This window comes from Camarhynchus parvulus, chromosome 10 (assembly GCF_901933205.1).
Source record: "Camarhynchus parvulus chromosome 10, STF_HiC, whole genome shotgun sequence".
Classification (NCBI taxonomy): Eukaryota; Metazoa; Chordata; class Aves; order Passeriformes; family Thraupidae; genus Camarhynchus; species Camarhynchus parvulus.
The window spans coordinates 3904870-3922760 of NC_044580.1; the positions used below are offsets into that span (position 1 = coordinate 3904870).

The 17891-nt window shown below is 57.9% G+C and overlaps 1 protein-coding gene across 6 annotated transcripts in view; it reads left to right on the forward strand.

Annotated features, from left to right (window-relative positions):
- The window catches only part of LINGO1 (leucine rich repeat and Ig domain containing 1), a 156402-nt gene extending 138787 nt beyond the window's left edge, over positions 1-17615 (forward strand). For 4 of the 6 annotated variants that reach the window (XM_030955523.1, XM_030955526.1, XM_030955524.1 and 1 more), the window contains one exon: positions 15311-17615. In XM_030955523.1, coding sequence (XP_030811383.1) covers positions 15323-17164 — 1842 coding nt within the window. In that variant the 5' untranslated portion in view covers positions 15311-15322 and the 3' untranslated portion in view covers positions 17165-17615. Of the gene's footprint in view, positions 1-1123; positions 1304-1932; positions 2007-15310 lie in introns of those variants that run through there. The other 2 variants (XM_030955522.1, XM_030955528.1) reach the window with 2 other exon arrangements.
- Positions 17616-17891: the final 276 nt, after the last annotated feature.

The following is a 17891-nucleotide window of genomic DNA, read 5'->3' on the forward strand; positions in this document are numbered from 1 at the left end:
TCTCGCTTGCTCAAAGAACCGTTCAAGGGAAGGCTCATGGGACCCAATCCAGAGACTCATGGCCCCAGCCCGTGCTACTGCAGAGCGCCCTGGTGCCCCTGCCTTGGGCCCGCCTTGGCCGGCAGCCAGGGACAGCTGGGGAGAAGCTGGACAGGGCAGGAAGCGCCCCAGGAGAGCCCAGCGCAGAGGAAGCAGGAGGGGAAAGTGCACATTACAAGCAAAGTTTGTGTCCATTACTGCTGGAGAAACCAGCCTCGGCTGCGAGAGCCAGCGCTGGGCAAATCCAAGGCTGCTGGATAAAGAGTGTCCATTATGGAAGGGGAGAGCGGTGGGCAGTGCTCGGGAAGTCGTGCTTTAGTCCTGAATGAAAGGCCATCGGCTCAGCATGCGCCTATGACGGGGTCCCTCTGAGGGGGCTTTGGCATCGCCAGGTTCCAGACCTGTCCTCGGAGGCGTCCCCTCAGCGCTCGCAGCCCTTTCCCTCTGATGTGCCGGGAAGGGGGCACAGTGTAAAGAGGAGCAAAGCGCAGTGCTGAGGGAGCTGCTGTAGGACGGACCCTCCGGAATCCTCAGGGTAGCCCGGCTCCGTCTCCCGGCGGACGCGGGGAGGGCTGGGCACCGACGCGACGGTGACGGGCAGGGCTCCGTTGGTCCGTCCTCTGCGGGCAGCGAGGCTGCACCGGCGGCGGCGGGGCGGGGGCTGCGAGGGCCCCCATCCATCGAGCGGCCCCGGTTGGCGGGGGAGCCATCCCCGCTCCCCCCGCCCCGCAGCCCCGGGGACCCGCACCCCCCGCGCGGAGCGGGGGCGGCGGCGGGAGGAGGGACCGGCCGCGGCCGCCGCTGCCGCGCTCGCCGCTCCGCGCACCGCCCCGCACCCGCCGGCGGCTCCTCCCGGAGGGGAGGCGGGGGCCGGCGGCACCCGGCCCGGCCCCGCCGCGGCAGACCCGGCCGGCGGAGCGGGCGTGCGGAGCCCGGGCTGAGCCAGCCGCCCGCCCGCCCGCGGGGGCGATGCCGCCGCCCCGAAGCGCCGCCGGCCGCCCGGGCGCGGAGGGCAGGGAGCCGCCGGCAGCGCGGCCCTAGGGCGGCCCCGGCGGGCTCCGTGCCCAGCCCGGCCCGGCCCGGCCCTCCCTCCCCGGGCGCGGGACTGGGGGGCGGCCCGGCCCCGGGAGCGCCGCCGCCGCCGCTCCGTGTGCTGTCGCTGCGGAGAGGGGGAGCTGCGCTACTGCAGGTGGAGGTTTGGCGGGGGGGCCGGGGGAGATGCCATTTCTGACCGAAGGAGATCGCCGGCGAGGATGAGATGCGGGTAAGCGGGACCGGGGACCGGAGCGGGGCACGGGACTGGCGGGACCGGCGGGGTGGGGGCTCCGCGGCCCCGGGACGGCTCCGCCGCGCTGCCCCGGGGCCGGACCCGCTCCGGTGCGGAGGGCGCGGGGCTGGAACTTGGTGCGTGCCCCGGGGCTCCGGGAGCTGCCGCCCTCCAGCCCCGCCGGTGCGGATGCTGCCGCTTCCTCGCCCCGCTCTGCCCGGGCGCTCCCCTCTGCCCATCTCCACCCCGCACCGTTCCCGCAGCCTCGGCGCAGCCCCTGCGGGAGCCACGAACCAGGCGGGGTCGGGGTTCGGAGCCGGGGTCCCCGCGGGCGGGCTGGGGCTGTATCCTGATGGGGAGTGTCCTCCTCCTCTCCCGGTAGTTCCCGGGTGAATTGGCCGGCCTGGAGCAGATGCCTTGTTCAGGTAGGGAAAGGATTCTCTGGACAGCGCTACCCTCCGGGACTGGCAGGGGAGCTGGGATCAGCCTCAAGCTGGCTGAGCCCATCTCCTGCCCAGCAAGGGTTAACTCGAGAGGAGGAATTGTTCCTCTGCCCATCCCCAAAGCAGAGGCATAAAGGGTTAAAGACGGGCAGGGAGAGCTCTCCAGCCCTGAGATTGGAGGCAGGAGTCATGGGGAAGGGGTATTTTTCAGGGCAGGGGTTCACCCCTCTGTCACCAGCCCCCCAGCCTGGAGATAGGTGAGTCGGGACGTGGGGAGCTCATGCCGAGGGGGGTGAATGATTCCTCAGGCTCCGGGAGGGCTCGGGGGGCTCTGAAGGGTCCCCCTGCCTGGGCTCAGCTCCACACCCCGGAGCCAGGAGCCAACCCAGAGAGCTGGAGATGCTGGGCCAGGGTCAGGCTGCGGGTGCGGGCTCTGCCCTCGGTTTGTGTCTCGCAGAAAAGAAGCGGTTAATGTTAAAGGAGCTCCAGAGGGCAGTGGGGATTGCGGGGATGCCCAGGAGCCTGCTGGGCACAAGGGCTCTGGGAGCCCTCCCGGGCGGTGCCGGTGCTTGTTGCTCTCCGTTACCGTGTGTGGGTTGTTGGATTTTTCACCTTGCGCCTTGGATGTATAAATAGCCCGAGTGATGGGTAGAGGCACGACTCGATCCAGGTGCTGGAGGTGCCACCTCCGAGAAGGAATGGGAGCGTTGGTGCCACGGAGGGGATTGGCACGAGGAGGGAGGGAGGGAGGGACAGCGGGCGAGCGTGGGCACGGGTGGGATCGGGGCTGCTCGGGCTGGTTGGCGTCGCCGAGGCTCTGCTGCCTCTCCCTGCCTGTCCCTGCCCCAGCCATCGCCATCCGCGCTCCTTCCCAGCAAACGCCTTCTCCAGCAAGCGACTGTGGCCGCTGGCCGGCAGCAGGGGATCGGTGTGACAGCCCTGCTGCTCTCCCGACTCGCGGGGGGAAGTTCGGGCATTCCGGGAAGAGCCCCACTCTATGGATCTCCCTCCATCTCCCGTTCCTCTGCACCACCTCCAGAGCCCGGCTGTGGCTCTGCAATGATACCCCTTCCACAGCCCCATCCCAGCCCTCCTGCCAGCCTTAACCCTCTCCTCACTGCTCTGCACCTTGCAGCAGCCCTGACCTGACCTTCACGCACGCTGGAGACGGCACTGGGGCAGCAGTGTGGCCGTGCCTCGAGCCACCTCCTCCAGCACGGGGCTGCACGGACCTACAGGAGTGCCCAGCCCACCCCCACCCAAAAGCAGCTATCCCAGCCCACCCCCACCCAAAAGCAGCTATCCCAGCCCACCCCCACCCAAAAGCAGCTATCCCAGCCCATCCCCACCCAAAGGCAGCTATCCCAGCCCATCCCCACCCAAAGGCACTATCCCAGCCCCTATCCCAGCCCATTCCCACCCAAAGGCAGCTATCCCAGCCCCTATCCTAGCCCATCCCTATCTCAGAGCAGCCCATCCCCACCCCATGACAGCTGCCCCAGCCCATTTGCACCTTACAGCTGCTATTCCAGCCCTTACCCACCCCAACAGCAGCTATCCCAGCCAGCATCACTGCCCAAACCTTTCTTCCCCCTGCTTCTTCCCTGTCTGTTCCCTGGCTCCAAGAGCACGCTGTGTCCCTGTCCTGCACCTCTTGCAGCTTGGGTGGCCAGAGCAGCCGTGCCAGGGGCAGGCCCAGCTCCTCTCCCAGGGTGGGCTGGGGCACAGCAGGAGGAGTGGCTGGGTTGGCTGTGCCTGCTCACCTGCTGCTCCTGGCTCCCTCCTGGATCCCGCTGGCACAGCTGCTGGATGCCATGGAGGAGAGGGGGCCTCTGGAGCTCTCACGATGAGCAAGGCCAAGAGGGAGATGTGCTCCTGGGCTAAAGCCCACAGAGAGTTTTCCCCATAGCAGCCGCCTGCTCCAGGGCTCGGGCAGCCCCAGCTCTCGCTGGGTCCCATGGAACAGGCAGGAGGTGACTGGAGGAGACAGTGGAGCTGCTTTTACAGATCCTGGGGAAGCATCAGGTTTTCCAGGCCTTCTTGTGGACGGATTAATTACTCAACAAATGGCTGTACCACTGTAACACCGTACTGTGCTGCAGTTACTCTACACCTGTAATGTAATTACTGTGTGATACCTCTAATTACCACTGTTTCCTGGAAGGTTAACAGCATCACTGAAGGACTTCTGTTTCCTTTAGTGTCCTGCTTCACATAGCCACAGTGGCATTGCTGAAGTTAGTGCTGCTCCATGTAAGTGACAAGTATAAAATCCTCTAACTTGAGACTTTAATTCAGGGCTTGATAAATCACTTTACAATAACACCACAATTATAGTGTAATTACAGTTGTTGAATTATAAAACACAACACAACCTGTTGGGGCTCAATGAGGTACGTTGGATGACCACTGGGTGCTGCTCTTTGGTGGGACCCTGTCCTTGGAGGCAGAGTTGGCAGTGGGCACATCTCTCTGAATATTTAGGTGGAAAACACCCAAATGTTCCCAGCTTGGCCGGGATGGGTGTTTGGTCTCTCCAACACACCCAGTGCACTGAGTCAGCAGCTCTCCTTTGTTCTCTGCTGAGCCTCGAGCAGGGTTCAAGCAGAAATGGCTTTCGGTGGGAAAAGAGCCAGAAGAGCCTTTCAGGTAGCTGGGATGAGAGAGAAAAGGGCTCCAAATGTTTAACTCAAATCAAACAACCCAAGAAAAACAAAGGGAGAAAGAAACGGAGGGCCATGACCTCAATTTTCTTCTTAGTCAATTTTTTCCACTTTCTTTCCAAAGAGAGAGAGTAAAAATTGGAACTTTTGGCAGGGAATGGCTGTGGGGAGAGAGATGTCTGTGCCTCTGCACCGTGGGACCATGCCTGGGGACATGCCTTACCCCCAGGCAGTGCTGGTGGCTGTTTGAGCCTGCTGCCTGTTGGGCAGTGCCAGGGCATGTGTGGTACGGAGGGGACAGGGGTGTCTGGGGACGGGGCTCACTTGGGGAAGGGACAAACACCAGCCAGAGTCCCCCCTTCCCAGTGCTTCCCCAGCCCCCAGGCACTGTCAGCAGCATGGTGTGGCCTCTGTCCCTTGTCACCAGGAGAAGGCTGGGTGGCACAGAGGTGTCTGTGTCTGAGCAGTGTTAATTGTCAGCTTGACTCGGGCAATTGAATAAATGCTGATAAATGTCACTGAGGGTGACATCATCATCTCCCCTTCAGCCCAGGCAGGGAGTGTGTGGCTCTCTCCATCCCTGGGGACAGGAGGTCACACCAGTGTGGCTTCACAGTGGGGGGAGTGCCCTGCCTTGAGCAGAGACCCCAAGCACTGTGCTGGGGTGAATCCTGGGTGATTCCCACCTTCAGGAGCAGCAATCAGGAATGACCAACGGGACCTCTCTGGGCCTGCATGGGATGCATGGAGTGTATTGGTGCAGCATGGCTGTGGTGGGGGAGCCCTGCCATGAGCCCCACCAGTGGCTCAGGCCTCCCTCTGGCCTCACCAGCATCTTGGCCACCATCCCTTGCCCCTCCCATGCCCCATCCAGACAGCATCTCCTACCTGAGTAAGGATCAGGCAGGGCAGCAGGTCACTGTCCCTGTCACAGGGGCTGGGGAGCTTGGCTTTGTTTTGCTCATTCTCATGGTGAAGCACAGACATGGTTCTGTTTAACCATCCTGCATGGGTTTTTCCATCATTTTATTCACGTGTCAGTGCTGGTCAGTGCCTTGGCATCCTGCAATGGACGTGTGTACAATGAGCTTTCCTCTCCTGGGCTCCACAGGAGTGTCCTGGCAGAGGCCAAAGGCTTTCCCCACTGAAGCACTCATGTCCTTTGTCTCAGGGCTGTGGTCATTGTCCTGAGGTGGGGACAGTCCTTGGCTGAGCTGGAGGGTCCCCACAGGGAGCAGGGACAGAGTGAGGAGGTGCAGGACTGGGCTGTGCCTTCCAGGACATGATTCCTGTGCTCCAGCATTGTCCAAGGGATGCTCAAATAGCAAAATGCCTGTGGTTGCCATCAGACTGGGCTGACCTCTGCTCTGGGGGTCAGGCTGGCCATGGCTCCCTGGGGGATGTGCCCCTGAGCACCCAGCCCTGCCCTTGGGGATGTAAGGTTCCTGATGCAGCCCAGCCCCTGCCACCCCACAGAGCCCTCACTTCCCTGGCAGCCCTTCCCCTCCCCCCATATTGCTATTAGTTATAGCAGTAGGACCCACAATTACTCATTTTTTTGTCATTTCTATTCTGTTTCTTCATCAGAATGCAAAACATTAAATATCGCTCTGGTAATTATGGTTAATTTCATAACCTGCACCTTAATTGGATTGGTCTCTGATGGGGAATTCTCGTAGGAGGGAGAAGCAGAAATATTTTGACGTGATCTATTCTTTCAGCTCTTTGTTTGGATTTGAGATGTCGAGTGTGAAATGGGAAACAACCGATTTAGACCTCAGAGGCAACCTGGGGGTGGTGAGCAAAGCCTGAGCATTCCAGAGGTACTTCTCACCCTCCAGCAGCCAAACCTCTCCCTCCTGTACCCAAACCCAGCCTTTCTCCACCCCTCCTTTGGATTGCGAATAGTCACAGAGAGCCAGATCCGTCTGGTCTACCCAAAATATGAGCCTGAGGAGCTGGGGAGGCATCACAGTAGGCACTAGCCTGGTGCCTTGTTCTGCTGGCCAGTGCTTTGTGTGCTCTAGCACAGAGCAAGGCACGGCACTCCACAGGACCCCTCTGGGTCTGGGGACCTCAGGGATGTGAGGGACACCCACAGGGACACCTCTTTTCTGCTGGGAATTGGGCAGACAGCAGTCCACAGCCATTCCCAGGGCTGCAGAGGGACAGCACTCCCCTTGTGCCGTGGTGGACTGGGCGGTCTCAGTGCTGCTGCCCAGGGCAGCCAGTCCTGGGGGGCCCCCAGTGCTTGTCTGGGGCTGTGCCATGGGGTGCCCGTCCCACTGAGCTGGCATCTCCCTGCCACTTCGGGCCTGAGCTGTCCCACAGAGCTGGCATCTCCCTGCCACTTTGGGACTGAGCTGTCCCACAGAGCTGGCATCTCCCTGCCACTTTGGGCCTGAGCTACGGCTCGCTCCGGGAAGCGCAGAATTGCGCTGCCATTAGGTGCTGCCATTAAACTGATTTGTGCTCAGCCTGTTTATCCTCCTCAATGGGAAACGGCAGCGAAATGGAAACCCTGGCCTCACATTTCCCACTGCATTCCGTGCACTGGATTTCCCTGTGATTACTTTTGTTCTCACGTACAGCCCAGAGCGCAGGCTCCGTGTCATTATCCACAGTGCTGGGAGAGGAGAAAGGGCAGAAAGCATTGCAGCAGCTCAGGCACAACACAGCAAACCCACCCCACAGCTGCCTCCTTTTGAGGGCAGTGGGGAGCTGCTCCATCCCCATGGTGGGTCTCTCTTTCTTTCTATGCTCACGGGCTCAGCGTGTGCTGGAAAGGCTGAGGAATGCATGGCTGAGCCTGCCGCTGTGCTGACACTGCCACCCCTTGTCATGGGCATTAGAACAGCTCTGCCTGGCACAGCCCCATACCTGCCAAGGATTTCTGTCAGCCCAAACCCTGTCCAGGCCACATCCCTCAGCACCTCCCTTCCTGCAGGATTTGGGCTGGGAGGGGCTGGTAGCCCCTTGCCCGCCCTGCCTGGCTGTGTGGGTTCAGCTGGAGGCAGGACGGGCAGGCTCAGCCGTGGCTCAGCACAGTTTGTTTTTATCTAATCCATTTTATTGTTGAATGAAACAATAACAGCAAATACAGGCCCTGAAGACAAGCTATAAATAATGCAAAAATCAAACAAGTGAGAGAGGGGGAAAGAAAAAGGAATTATACATGTAAAACCAGCCCAGAGAAAACCAGGCTAGGAAGAGGAATCTTCCCTCTGCACTTGCTATTGCTCATGCTTTCTTTGCCTCCCTTTTTTCTCCATTTCTCTCTCTGGAATTTCCTGCGGCACCAAATTTGTGATTATGTGAACAAAACTTAATAACAAATGGGAAGGGGAGAGAGAGAGAGATGTGGCTTGCGGGAAGGAGTGGGGAAATGAGATGGATGGAGTGAACTGGGGCTTCCATCTCTCACCGTGCCTTGAAGCACAGCCATGCTCCTGCCCCCTGCTCTGCCCCGTGTCCCTGGGGCTGTGCAGCAAGGACAGCTCTGCTGGTGCCACCCGTGCTCATGGGAGCCCTGGCAGCAGGGCACACACTGTCCCTTGACCCTTGTCTCACTGGTGGGTGATCCCAGAGCCAGCTCTGCCGCGCTGGGCTGCACTTGGCTTCTCCCAAAGGCTTCCCAGGCCACTTATTTTAGGCAGCAGTATAAAAATACCAGGGCTGGTCCTAAAGGGGGGTAAATCAGCAGGTTTCCCTGAGGTCAGCAAAGCTGACTGCTTTATGTCCTATGTCCTTTGAAGTTCTCTTGCCACTATCCCAAAGGTTTCCAGAGGAAAGGAGCAGCCCTTGTACTTTTTTTTGGTATCCTGTGCTGGTTGTAGGGGAATTCGAGGGATGTGCCCTGGGAACCAAAGTGATGCTGTAAGTACAGTCTTAGCTTAAATTAAATGGAAGGAATATGACTGGTCCCTGGACCTGCTGTTCCTCAGCCTTTGGGACTTTGATCTGGGGTTTCAACCTTTGAGCAGTGGCAGGGATGCAGTAGGGACACAGTGGTTTGGAGTGGTGGCATTTAGAGGGGGTCACATCCCAAAGCCTCAGCGCTGTTCTCTTTGGCCCTTGGGACCAGGGTGTTGGGCTGGTTTGGCATTTGCTGTCCTGAGGCAGCCCTGGGTAAATGAGGGCAGGAGGCATTGGTGGGGCTCCCCCAGCTCTGCCTGCTAGCCCTGGGTTAGTGCTGCTGGAGCTGCTGCTGCCCCAGCCCTGCTGTGGGCACTGAGCAGAGCTCTGGGGAGCTGTAGAGCCATGGGATGCCTTTTGGTAGCTGGACTGGGTGTTCCCAGGCAGGGAGAAGTAGGAGGGAGCAGCTCGTCTTTCCTGCCCCCGGGTGTGGTTTGTGGGTGGCCAGGAGCCGTGGCTCAGCCTGGCAGAGCTGTGTGCTCCTCGCTGCTGGGGCACTGCCCGTGGCCCAGGCTGCAGCCTGGGGCTGGGGGAGCAGGGAGCCCCTGTCCCCAGCCCAGCCCTCAAGGCAAGCCCACACAGCGGTGCCATCTGCTCCTGGCGGGGCTGAGAGGCGCTCTGGCTGTGGGGTGACTTTGTTCAGCTGCTTTTCTGCCGTGTCAGGTGCTGTGCTGCCCTGCACACGGGTCCAGCTCAGGCTCTGTGCAGCTGGGCTCTGGCTGATTCAGCAGCTCTGGGGCTGTGTGCTGGGAGGGAGGGCTGTGCCCTGCAGGGCTGTGCCCATCCTCCAGCCCCAGCCCCAGCCCTGCCACGCCGTGCAGGGCGGCTCAGGGCAGCTCAAGGAAGCACAGAAGGCGTTTGGGCCATGGACACGTTGCAGGGGATGCCTTTGCAATGTCATTGTGACCCTGGTGCTCTCCCAGCAGGAAACTCCTTGGACTTTGTTTCACCTCTTCAGGGCAAGTGTTTCCATTGCCCTGAGAAGAGCCTGGGGTTTTTCCATGCCCCTTTCCCAGCTTTCTCAGCTTTCCTGCAGGGAAAAAGAACCGTCTAGGGAGACCCTCATGCTACACTGCAGCCTCCTGTACACAGTGCCCACTGATCAGAGTGCAAGGTGAGCTGCCTGCCTTCAGTGAGCACTTAAAACATCCTGGTGACCCAGCCCATATCCACAGAAGCAGCAATCCCAAGGAAATTTGCCAAAATAAAGGAAGAAGAAGGAGAATCTCCATTCAAATGGTGCATGTCCTTCCCAGCCTCCAGCCATCTCTTCCTGACCCAGCCCTAGAAGTCTCCAGCCAGCCCCTGGGAGCTATTCCCTTGGCAAACACAACTCCCCTGCTCTTTGGCTCACATAAGGAATAAAAAATGAGCCTTCTCCAGGCTCACCTGACGTGGGAAGCATTGAACCACCAGTTCAGGCAGTGGCTGTGGCAGCAGTGACCAGTCCGTGTCCTGGCCACCTCCACCCATGAGCAGGGCAGCATGGCTGGCCCTGAGCCCCAGCCCCACTCTGCACTGCACCCTCACCCCCCTTGTTTATCTTGTGCTGGCTCAGGGCTTTACAGCCCCTGACATCCACAGCTGCCTTTGCAATTACTTATTGATCCCTTGTCAGGATGTTTTCTCTGCTGATGGCGCTGAGGCATGTGCAGCCAGAGAGAGAAAAGAGGCTCAAAACGAAGGAGCACAGGTAGGAGGAGGGTGAGGAGCTCTTGCACAGATGTGATCACAGCAAGAAACAGCCTCAGCAAAAACTGCTCTGAGCTTCAGCGTCCTGCAGAGACAACCAGGATCTCCTTCCCGTCGTCCTGCTCCAGTAACCCGCCTGAAAATGAAAGCCACTCTCCAGCCTGGCTCTGGGCCACTGCTGGCTGTCCCTGTCTGTACATAGCTGTCCCGGCATGGGGTCAGGTAGATCCACAGTCCAGGTTTAAACCAGTAGGCAGCTGGGCCAGAGCCTCCCCTTACCAGCATTCCAGCCCCTCAGCCCATGTTAGAGCTCTTCTCCTCCCCTGGGCATCTCCATTTTTTCTGCTCTTCTTGCTCTCTGCCTTGGTGCTTTCCTGACTGACTGCAGCACTGGGGACACCCCATTTTGGGTGGCAGAGCCTGTTTCCATGAGGAAATGCCTTTGCAGGGCGCTCCCATGGGCCAGCCATGACCAAAATCTGGTGCCAGCCGGGCGGTGTCAGTGCCGGAAGGGGATTTGCATCTTCAATTCTTCCTCGTGCTCTTTTACAGCTCCAGAGCAGCTGCCAGAGCAGATCAGGTTGCCCCACACCTATTCCAGGCTCCCACCTCGGAGCTGCTGAAAGCAGATACTCCAGGAGGCTGAGCAAGAGCTCCCAGCTGGAGAGCTGTGCCTTCCTGTGGGAAGGGGAGCGGTGACCCCAGCAGCTGGTGGTGCTGGGGGTGGGCTCTCCTCTGGCTGACCTGCCTTGGCTCACTGCCTTGCACAACTTGCTTGTGTGTCCCCACCACCCTGAGGGGTCCTTCTCATCTTCTGCCTGTTTCTCCCCCATTCTTTCACCCTCCTGTGCTGCTCCTGGATGATTTTGGGGCCAGGCCAGGACACAGGGCAGGCCTCTAACCCTTTGTTAGCAGCCCATCCATTAATGAAGGTCCAGAGGGGTGTGGTGGCAGGTCTCCATCGCCCAGGCCAGTGCTGTGCCACCCTGGCTGTGCCCTGAGAGCACTCAGGAATCACTTCATGCTTTCCCTCTTTGATTTCTTCTTCCCCATGTGAAGCATGGTGGTTCCAGAAGGGAAACCACCACCTCTGCCTGATGCTCCCACCCATTGCTGCCCATCCTTGAGCAGGGGGGAGAAGGGCAGTTACTGCCAATGCCTGCACTCTTGGGACTGGGTGGGAAAAGAGGAGGAGGATGAAGCAGATAGGGTAGAGAGGAGGGAGAGACAAAGCAAAAGGGCCCACAAATGCACACTGGACACAGGGGAAATGATAAGAGGAGGAAACGGGCACAAACGTGTTTGGCAAATTAAAGCTGCTCCCTTTGTTTTGCTGCTTTGCAGATAGCTACAGAAACAGTGCAGAGCCCAGGGTCTGGGTAAGAAACTCCTCTACCAGCAGGAAAGGTTGTTAAATATTTATTTGTAAACCTGAAGTCTTTGTCTCTAAAATGTAGTGAAGTTCAATAAAATTTGATTTAGCTGGAGCAGCTTAGAGGAGGTGGGAGCATGGACTCGGGGAGCTGTGTCTCGTTGGCTTTGTATGAAGCCATCATGGCAGAGATGGGGTGAGCCCATGGCTGAACTCGTCCCCCCACTGCAGCCCAGTGAGGATGCCCAGCACTGTCCAACTCACTCCTGTGCACAGCTGGGAGCAGCAGGTTGGCTCCTGCAGGGACAGGGTGGGGACACTGGGCCCCCCTCCCTGCTTGCTTTGTCCTAAATTGCCTGTTGTGGCTCGATGCTCTCAGAAGCATCTGGTTCAAGGGTGAACATCTCCAGCCCTGTAATTTATGGCTGCCAGGTGGGCTTAGAGCTGACTCGGGGATTTTTGCCTCCTGCTCTCTCCCTGTCAGCACAGCAGATCGCTCCCTGCTCGGCGGGGTGGGGAGCAGGGGACAGCCCAGGGACAGAGGTGACAGTGGTGGGCATGGCCAGGCGGCTGCCCCACCCCTTGGGGCATCCTCAGGAGCACACTCAGGGGCAGAGCCTGGGCTCCCTTTTGGGTCATCATCCAAGTTTGGCTTTCCTGGGGCTGTTCCTCCCACCCCAGGGCAGCCTGTGCCTGTCACACCAGAGCAAACCCCACGCACGTCAGCGCTTCAGTCTGGCCCCAGGCTGCATTTCCAGGCACAGGCCCAGAATGGCATCTTCCCTCCCAGCAGTGAGCCCAGGCAGAGACACTGGGCAGGCCCTGCTGTATTTAGCACCAAGGCAGAGCTCTGGTGCCTCCATCTGCGCCTCTTGGGCTGAGGCCGGGACCTTCCCGCGGGAGGGGACTGTGCTGAGAGCGCTCAGCCCTGGGCAGCAGGTGGTGAGGACAGGGGTCAGTGGCTGCCATGGCTCTGAGCATGAGTTTTGCTTTGGCTTGCACTGGGTTTGCTGTCACCTAAAGGCAGCGAGCCTGGCAGCTGCTGCTTTTTTTGTCCATTCTTTTTTTGTGGTTGAGGAAGGAGAACCACGCTCATGCCAAGGGCTGGGCTGTGCATCACGGCCACGGCCCCTTCCTCTGCTCCTGCCTGGCAGCTCCTGCTGGGCCATGGCTGGCACCCTGGAGGGCAGCTTGGGCATGTTTCAGGGTCTTCCTCACAGTAAATCTGGGAGGGCTTTGTGGAAAGCCCTTCCTGCAGGTAGCAGTTGTGCAGGGGCTGTAAAGCCATGCATGCATTGTTCGCCCACAGCTCACACAAAAATCACAGTTTGAGTCGTTTTTAGAAGGGCATCTCTTAATATCCACATCACCTTGAGGCACAACTATTTCTCTCCGAATCAGGCAGAGGTAAATGGGAGCCAGAAGTGATTTAAAGCTCATCTTAGCTCAGAATTTTCCAGCTTATTTATTGTCTTTCTCCCAAAGCTCTTCTGTGACTCTGGCTATTAAGATTACGGATGTTTTTGTCAGGGATTGTATTTATCACGGATTTAAATTTAGCTGAGAACTAATAACATGTGAGGTGTGTCTAGACTTTAATTCTGGGCTGTGCTCGTCGGTAACGCCACACAGATTCTGCTTCATTCATCTGTGGCCTCCTTGCTGATTTTTTACTCACTGATACCGCACAGCTCTGACCCTGCCGAGGCTGCGCTGGGGATGACAGCACAGGACAAGGTGCTTTGGAGGTGCAATCCCCTTCCTGCTGCTGGAGAGGCAGGATTGAGCCTGGGGAAAGTTGGTCTGCAGGATTCAGCTCTGCCCCCTCCCTGTGGCCAGCAGGGACCAGAACAGAGCAGCACATGCAGGCAGAGCGGAGCTTTTGGCCCGGCACACAAACAAGGCTGATGCCTGGCACTCTTAATGAGCTGAGTGTTTTCAGTCCTGCTATAATTAAGCCCCTCAGACTGTATTTTGTTTTGCATGCCGTGTTTTGCTGTATTTGATGGCTTTCTCAGCACGGCTTTGAGGAGCAGGAATTGGTTTCTGAGAAAAAAGGCTGCAGGCGAGCCAGCGCTCAGGAACAAGCGTGTGGTGGGAGGGCAGTGCCCAAGAGGCTCCTGGCCATGGGCACCCACTGGCAGCCCAGCCCCAGCCAGGGCTGCAGCAGGAGCCTGGGGAACAAATCCATGTGCAACCTGGGCCATGCCAACCAGGGGGCCACCCTGGCTCCAGGGCACCGGCCCCAGTCCCAACGCCACCCCAGCAGCATGGCAGAGGTAGCAGCAACCCCCTTGTATCTGTGCTGCTGCCCAGCACCAGGGAGGTGATGACATGGGAGATGATGGATTGTAAATACCCAGCAAATTGCTGTTTGCAGCCTGGCTGGGGCCCAGGCACTCCCACTGGAAGTGTTTCCACTGGACTGGGACATGCTGGCCCAGGGCCAGCAGGAGGGAGCTCAGCATCACAGCCAGGGGAGCTCGGCAGGACCAGCTCCCCATCCCTGCACCCCTCACTGTGGGGTGATGTGTTCCCCATGGAGCAGCCCCACTGCAGAGGGGAGCAGGGAAAAAGGGGGGGGGGGGGGGTGGAAGGGGACAGTGAAATGGGAGGAAACCACAGAGGGTTCCTCTGGGGACACTCCAGGCCCTCACGGCCCATCACCAGCTGTGCCGAGGCTGGTGGTTTCCAAGATGGTGCTGGTGGACATTTTTATGGCCAGTCCATCATCTCCCATCCTTATATCTTACAAAGAAATTTTGAATAATTTTTTGGGAACAAAAGTGATCCTTGGGTCATATATCTGTATGAAATGATGAATATGAGCAGATGCAATGGCAGGAATGTGCAGAACGTGTACCAGCCCCATAAATAGTGCTAGAGCAGGGAGAGTAATGGACAGGATATACAGTGATGGATACAAACAGAGCCAATGGAAGTAATGGATTGGGTGTGTTTGGTGATAGCCATAAATAGCATTAGTGGGAGTAGTGCAGAGAGTAACATAACAATAGATATAAACAAGGGCTGGAGTAGCTGGAGATCTAATATGCAATATTGATATGATTTGATTCCTCATAACAGCCTGAACAAGGAAATAAATGCAACAAAGGCAGAGTGACAAGGAGCATCCGCTTCTGCCCGGCCAGGATGGCTCTGGGCTGGGGCACAAGCCAGGCCATGAGTCCCCAGGGAGGTCTCCCAGTCCTCCCTGGGGACATCAGCAGGAGGCTGGGTCTTTCCCAGGCAGCTCCCTCATTATCCAGAGCCCCCCTGGACCTGACTTGAGGCTACAGCTTGCTCTTGTAGGCAGTGTCTGCCCAGTTGCTGTTTCTGGGTGGGGGGAAAATGGTTTGGGTCTGCCCTTGCAGGCTGGCATGGTGGGAGGCAAGGAACTGGCCCTGGGGACCCACTGAGAGCAGCTGGGGCATGGGGGAGCACAGAAGGAGGGAGCAGGCTCCCACTGAGCTGTCAGTGCTGCTCGCCCCAAGTGGGGCTCCCCAGATGCTCCATCCTCTGCTCAGCTCCTCTGTTTGCAAAGCAGTCTTTATATTCAGGCTCCATCTACAGGGAACGGAATAATTTCAAGAGCTTAAAATAGGATGTAGATAGATGTGTTTCGTATTAAATTATTTTTTTAAGAAGCAGAGGAAGCTGTATGACACAGATTCCTCAAGGCCTTCCACTCAAAAGTCTGTGCACGTTCAACCATCAAGTAGAAAGTCAGGGAGTGGGGAGGAGAGAGGGTCTTGAAGCCAAAGGGCCGCATTTCAGCTGGAAAATGAGACCCTCTGCTGTGCATGGGCGGTGCCTTTTGCCTTCCCATCACCTCTGCCAGGACACCAGAGCTTTTGCCTTGGCTGTGCCCGTTGTTTGCTCACGTGCCCCTTGCTCTTTCTCCCGCTGTTACCTGCAGGTGAGAGATAGGATGGTAGCTGGGGAGGCGAGTATGCGCAGCCCAATCCTGGCCTGCTGGCAGCCGATTCTCCTGCTGATGCTGGGATCCATCCTGTCCGGCTCCGCCACAGGCTGCCCGCCGCGCTGCGAGTGCTCCGCCCAGGAGCGCGCCGTCCTGTGCCACCGCAAGCGATTCATGGTCGTGCCAGAGGGGATCCCCACCGAGACCAGGCTGCTGGACTTGGGCAAGAACCGCATCAAGACGCTCAACCAGGATGAATTTGCCAACTACCCTCACCTGGAGGAGCTGGAGCTAAACGAGAACATTATCAGTGCCATTGAACCTGGGGCTTTCAACAACCTCTTCAACCTCAGGACGCTGGGGCTCAGGAGTAACAGACTCAAGCTGATCCCTTTGGGGGTGTTTACTGGACTCAGCAACCTTACCAAGCTAGACATTAGTGAGAATAAAATTGTGATCCTCCTAGATTACATGTTCCAGGACTTGTACAACCTGAAGTCTTTGGAGGTGGGTGACAACGACCTCGTCTACATCTCCCACCGGGCCTTCAGTGGCCTCAACAGCCTGGAGCAGCTGACCCTGGAGAAATGCAACCTGACCTCCATCCCCACGGAGGCCCTGTCTCACCTTCACGGCTTGATCGTGCTGCGGCTGCGCCACCTGAACATCAACACCATCCGGGATTACTCATTCAAGAGGCTGTACCGGCTCAAGGTCCTTGAGATCTCACACTGGCCCTACCTGGATACCATGACATCCAACTGCCTCTATGGGTTGAACCTGACCTCCTTGTCCATCACCCACTGCAACCTGACGTCCATCCCGTACGTGTCGGTGAGGCACTTGGTTTACCTCCGGTTCCTGAACCTGTCCTACAACCCCATCGTCACCATCGAGGGCTCAATGCTCCATGACCTGCTCAGGCTCCAGGAGATCCAGCTGGTGGGAGGGCAGCTCACCACGGTCGAGCCCTTCGCCTTCCGCGGCCTCAATTACCTGCGCATCCTGAACGTGTCAGGGAACCTGCTGACCACCCTGGAGGAGTCAGCTTTCCACTCGGTGGGCAACCTGGAGACGCTCATCCTCGACAACAACCCGTTAGCCTGCGACTGCCGGCTGCTCTGGGTTTTCCGGCGGCGATGGAGGTTGAACTTCAACAAGCAGCAGCCCACCTGCTCCACCCCCGAGTTCGTCCAGGGCAAGGAGTTCAAGGACTTCCCTGACGTCCTCCTGCCCAACTACTTCACCTGCCGCCGAGCACGAATACGGGACCGCAAACCTCAGCAGATCTTCGTGGACGAAGGCCACACGGTGCATTTTGTCTGCCGGGCAGATGGGGACCCGCCGCCCACCATCATGTGGCTGTCTCCCCGGAAGCACCTCATCTCTACCAAAACCAACGGGCGGCTCACTGTCTTCCCTGACGGCACGCTGGAGGTGCGCTACGCCCAGATCCAGGACAATGGCACCTACCTATGCATCGCCAGCAACGCGGGTGGCAACGACACCATGCTGGCCCACCTGCACGTGCGCAGCTACTCCCCAGACTGGCCCCACCAGCCCAACAAGACCTTCGCGTTCATCTCCAACCAGCCCAACGAGAGCGATGCCAACAGCACGCGCGCCACCGTGCCTTTCCCCTTTGACATCAAGACTCTCATCATCGCCACCACCATGGGCTTCATCTCCTTCCTGGGCGTCGTGCTCTTCTGTCTGGTGCTCCTCTTCCTCTGGAGCCGCGGGAAAGGCAACACCAAGCACAACATTGAAATCGAGTACGTGCCACGGAAGTCTGACGCGGGCATCAGCTCTGCCGACGCGCCGCGCAAGTTTAATATGAAAATGATTTAACCAGGCAACAATTTGCAAATAATAATGGTGTTGTTTTGTTTTGTTTTTTTTAAAAAAAAAGAACAAATGAACAAATAAAAAATAATTAACAAACATTGCTACAAACATACCGACCTCTCTCCTTCCACCGTGCCCTCTGCCCCTGTCCAAACCCACTGCGCCCGCACTGTCACCACCTCCTCCTCCTCTTCTTTATACCAGGAAAACATTCAGCCGATGTCTTCAGGACTCCTGTGTTTGTAAGGACTTTGTCTGATGGACTCTGGTGTCAGATATAACTCTGAGAGGGGAAAAACAACGGGGGGGTGGGAAAAAGAAAGAAAAAAGAAATAAAATCAATAAAAAAGTTACAAACTTTCTTCTGTAACTTTGATTTCAATAATTATGGATTTTTATGAAAACTTGAAATAATAAAAAAACCCTATTTCCTATAGATAGTTGGAATGAAAAATTTTGACTTCTTGATCTGTCCAGTTCTGTACCTGGCAAGTGCTTGCTTTCTTGCCTCAGAGGCACTCCCCAGATGCCTTGCCAAGAGCAGCCTCAGGCCAGGGCGAGTCTCCTGCTGACATCAAAGGCAGGAGATGCAGTGCAGTGCCCGGTGTGGCACCAAGGCAGGTCTGACTATTTTTCCTGGTTTTTCTAGTCAGTTCCCCTGGCCATCCCCAAAGCCTGCGGAGCAGGGCTGTGACCCTGATGTCCATAAGCAGCATGGAGCAGGGCTGTG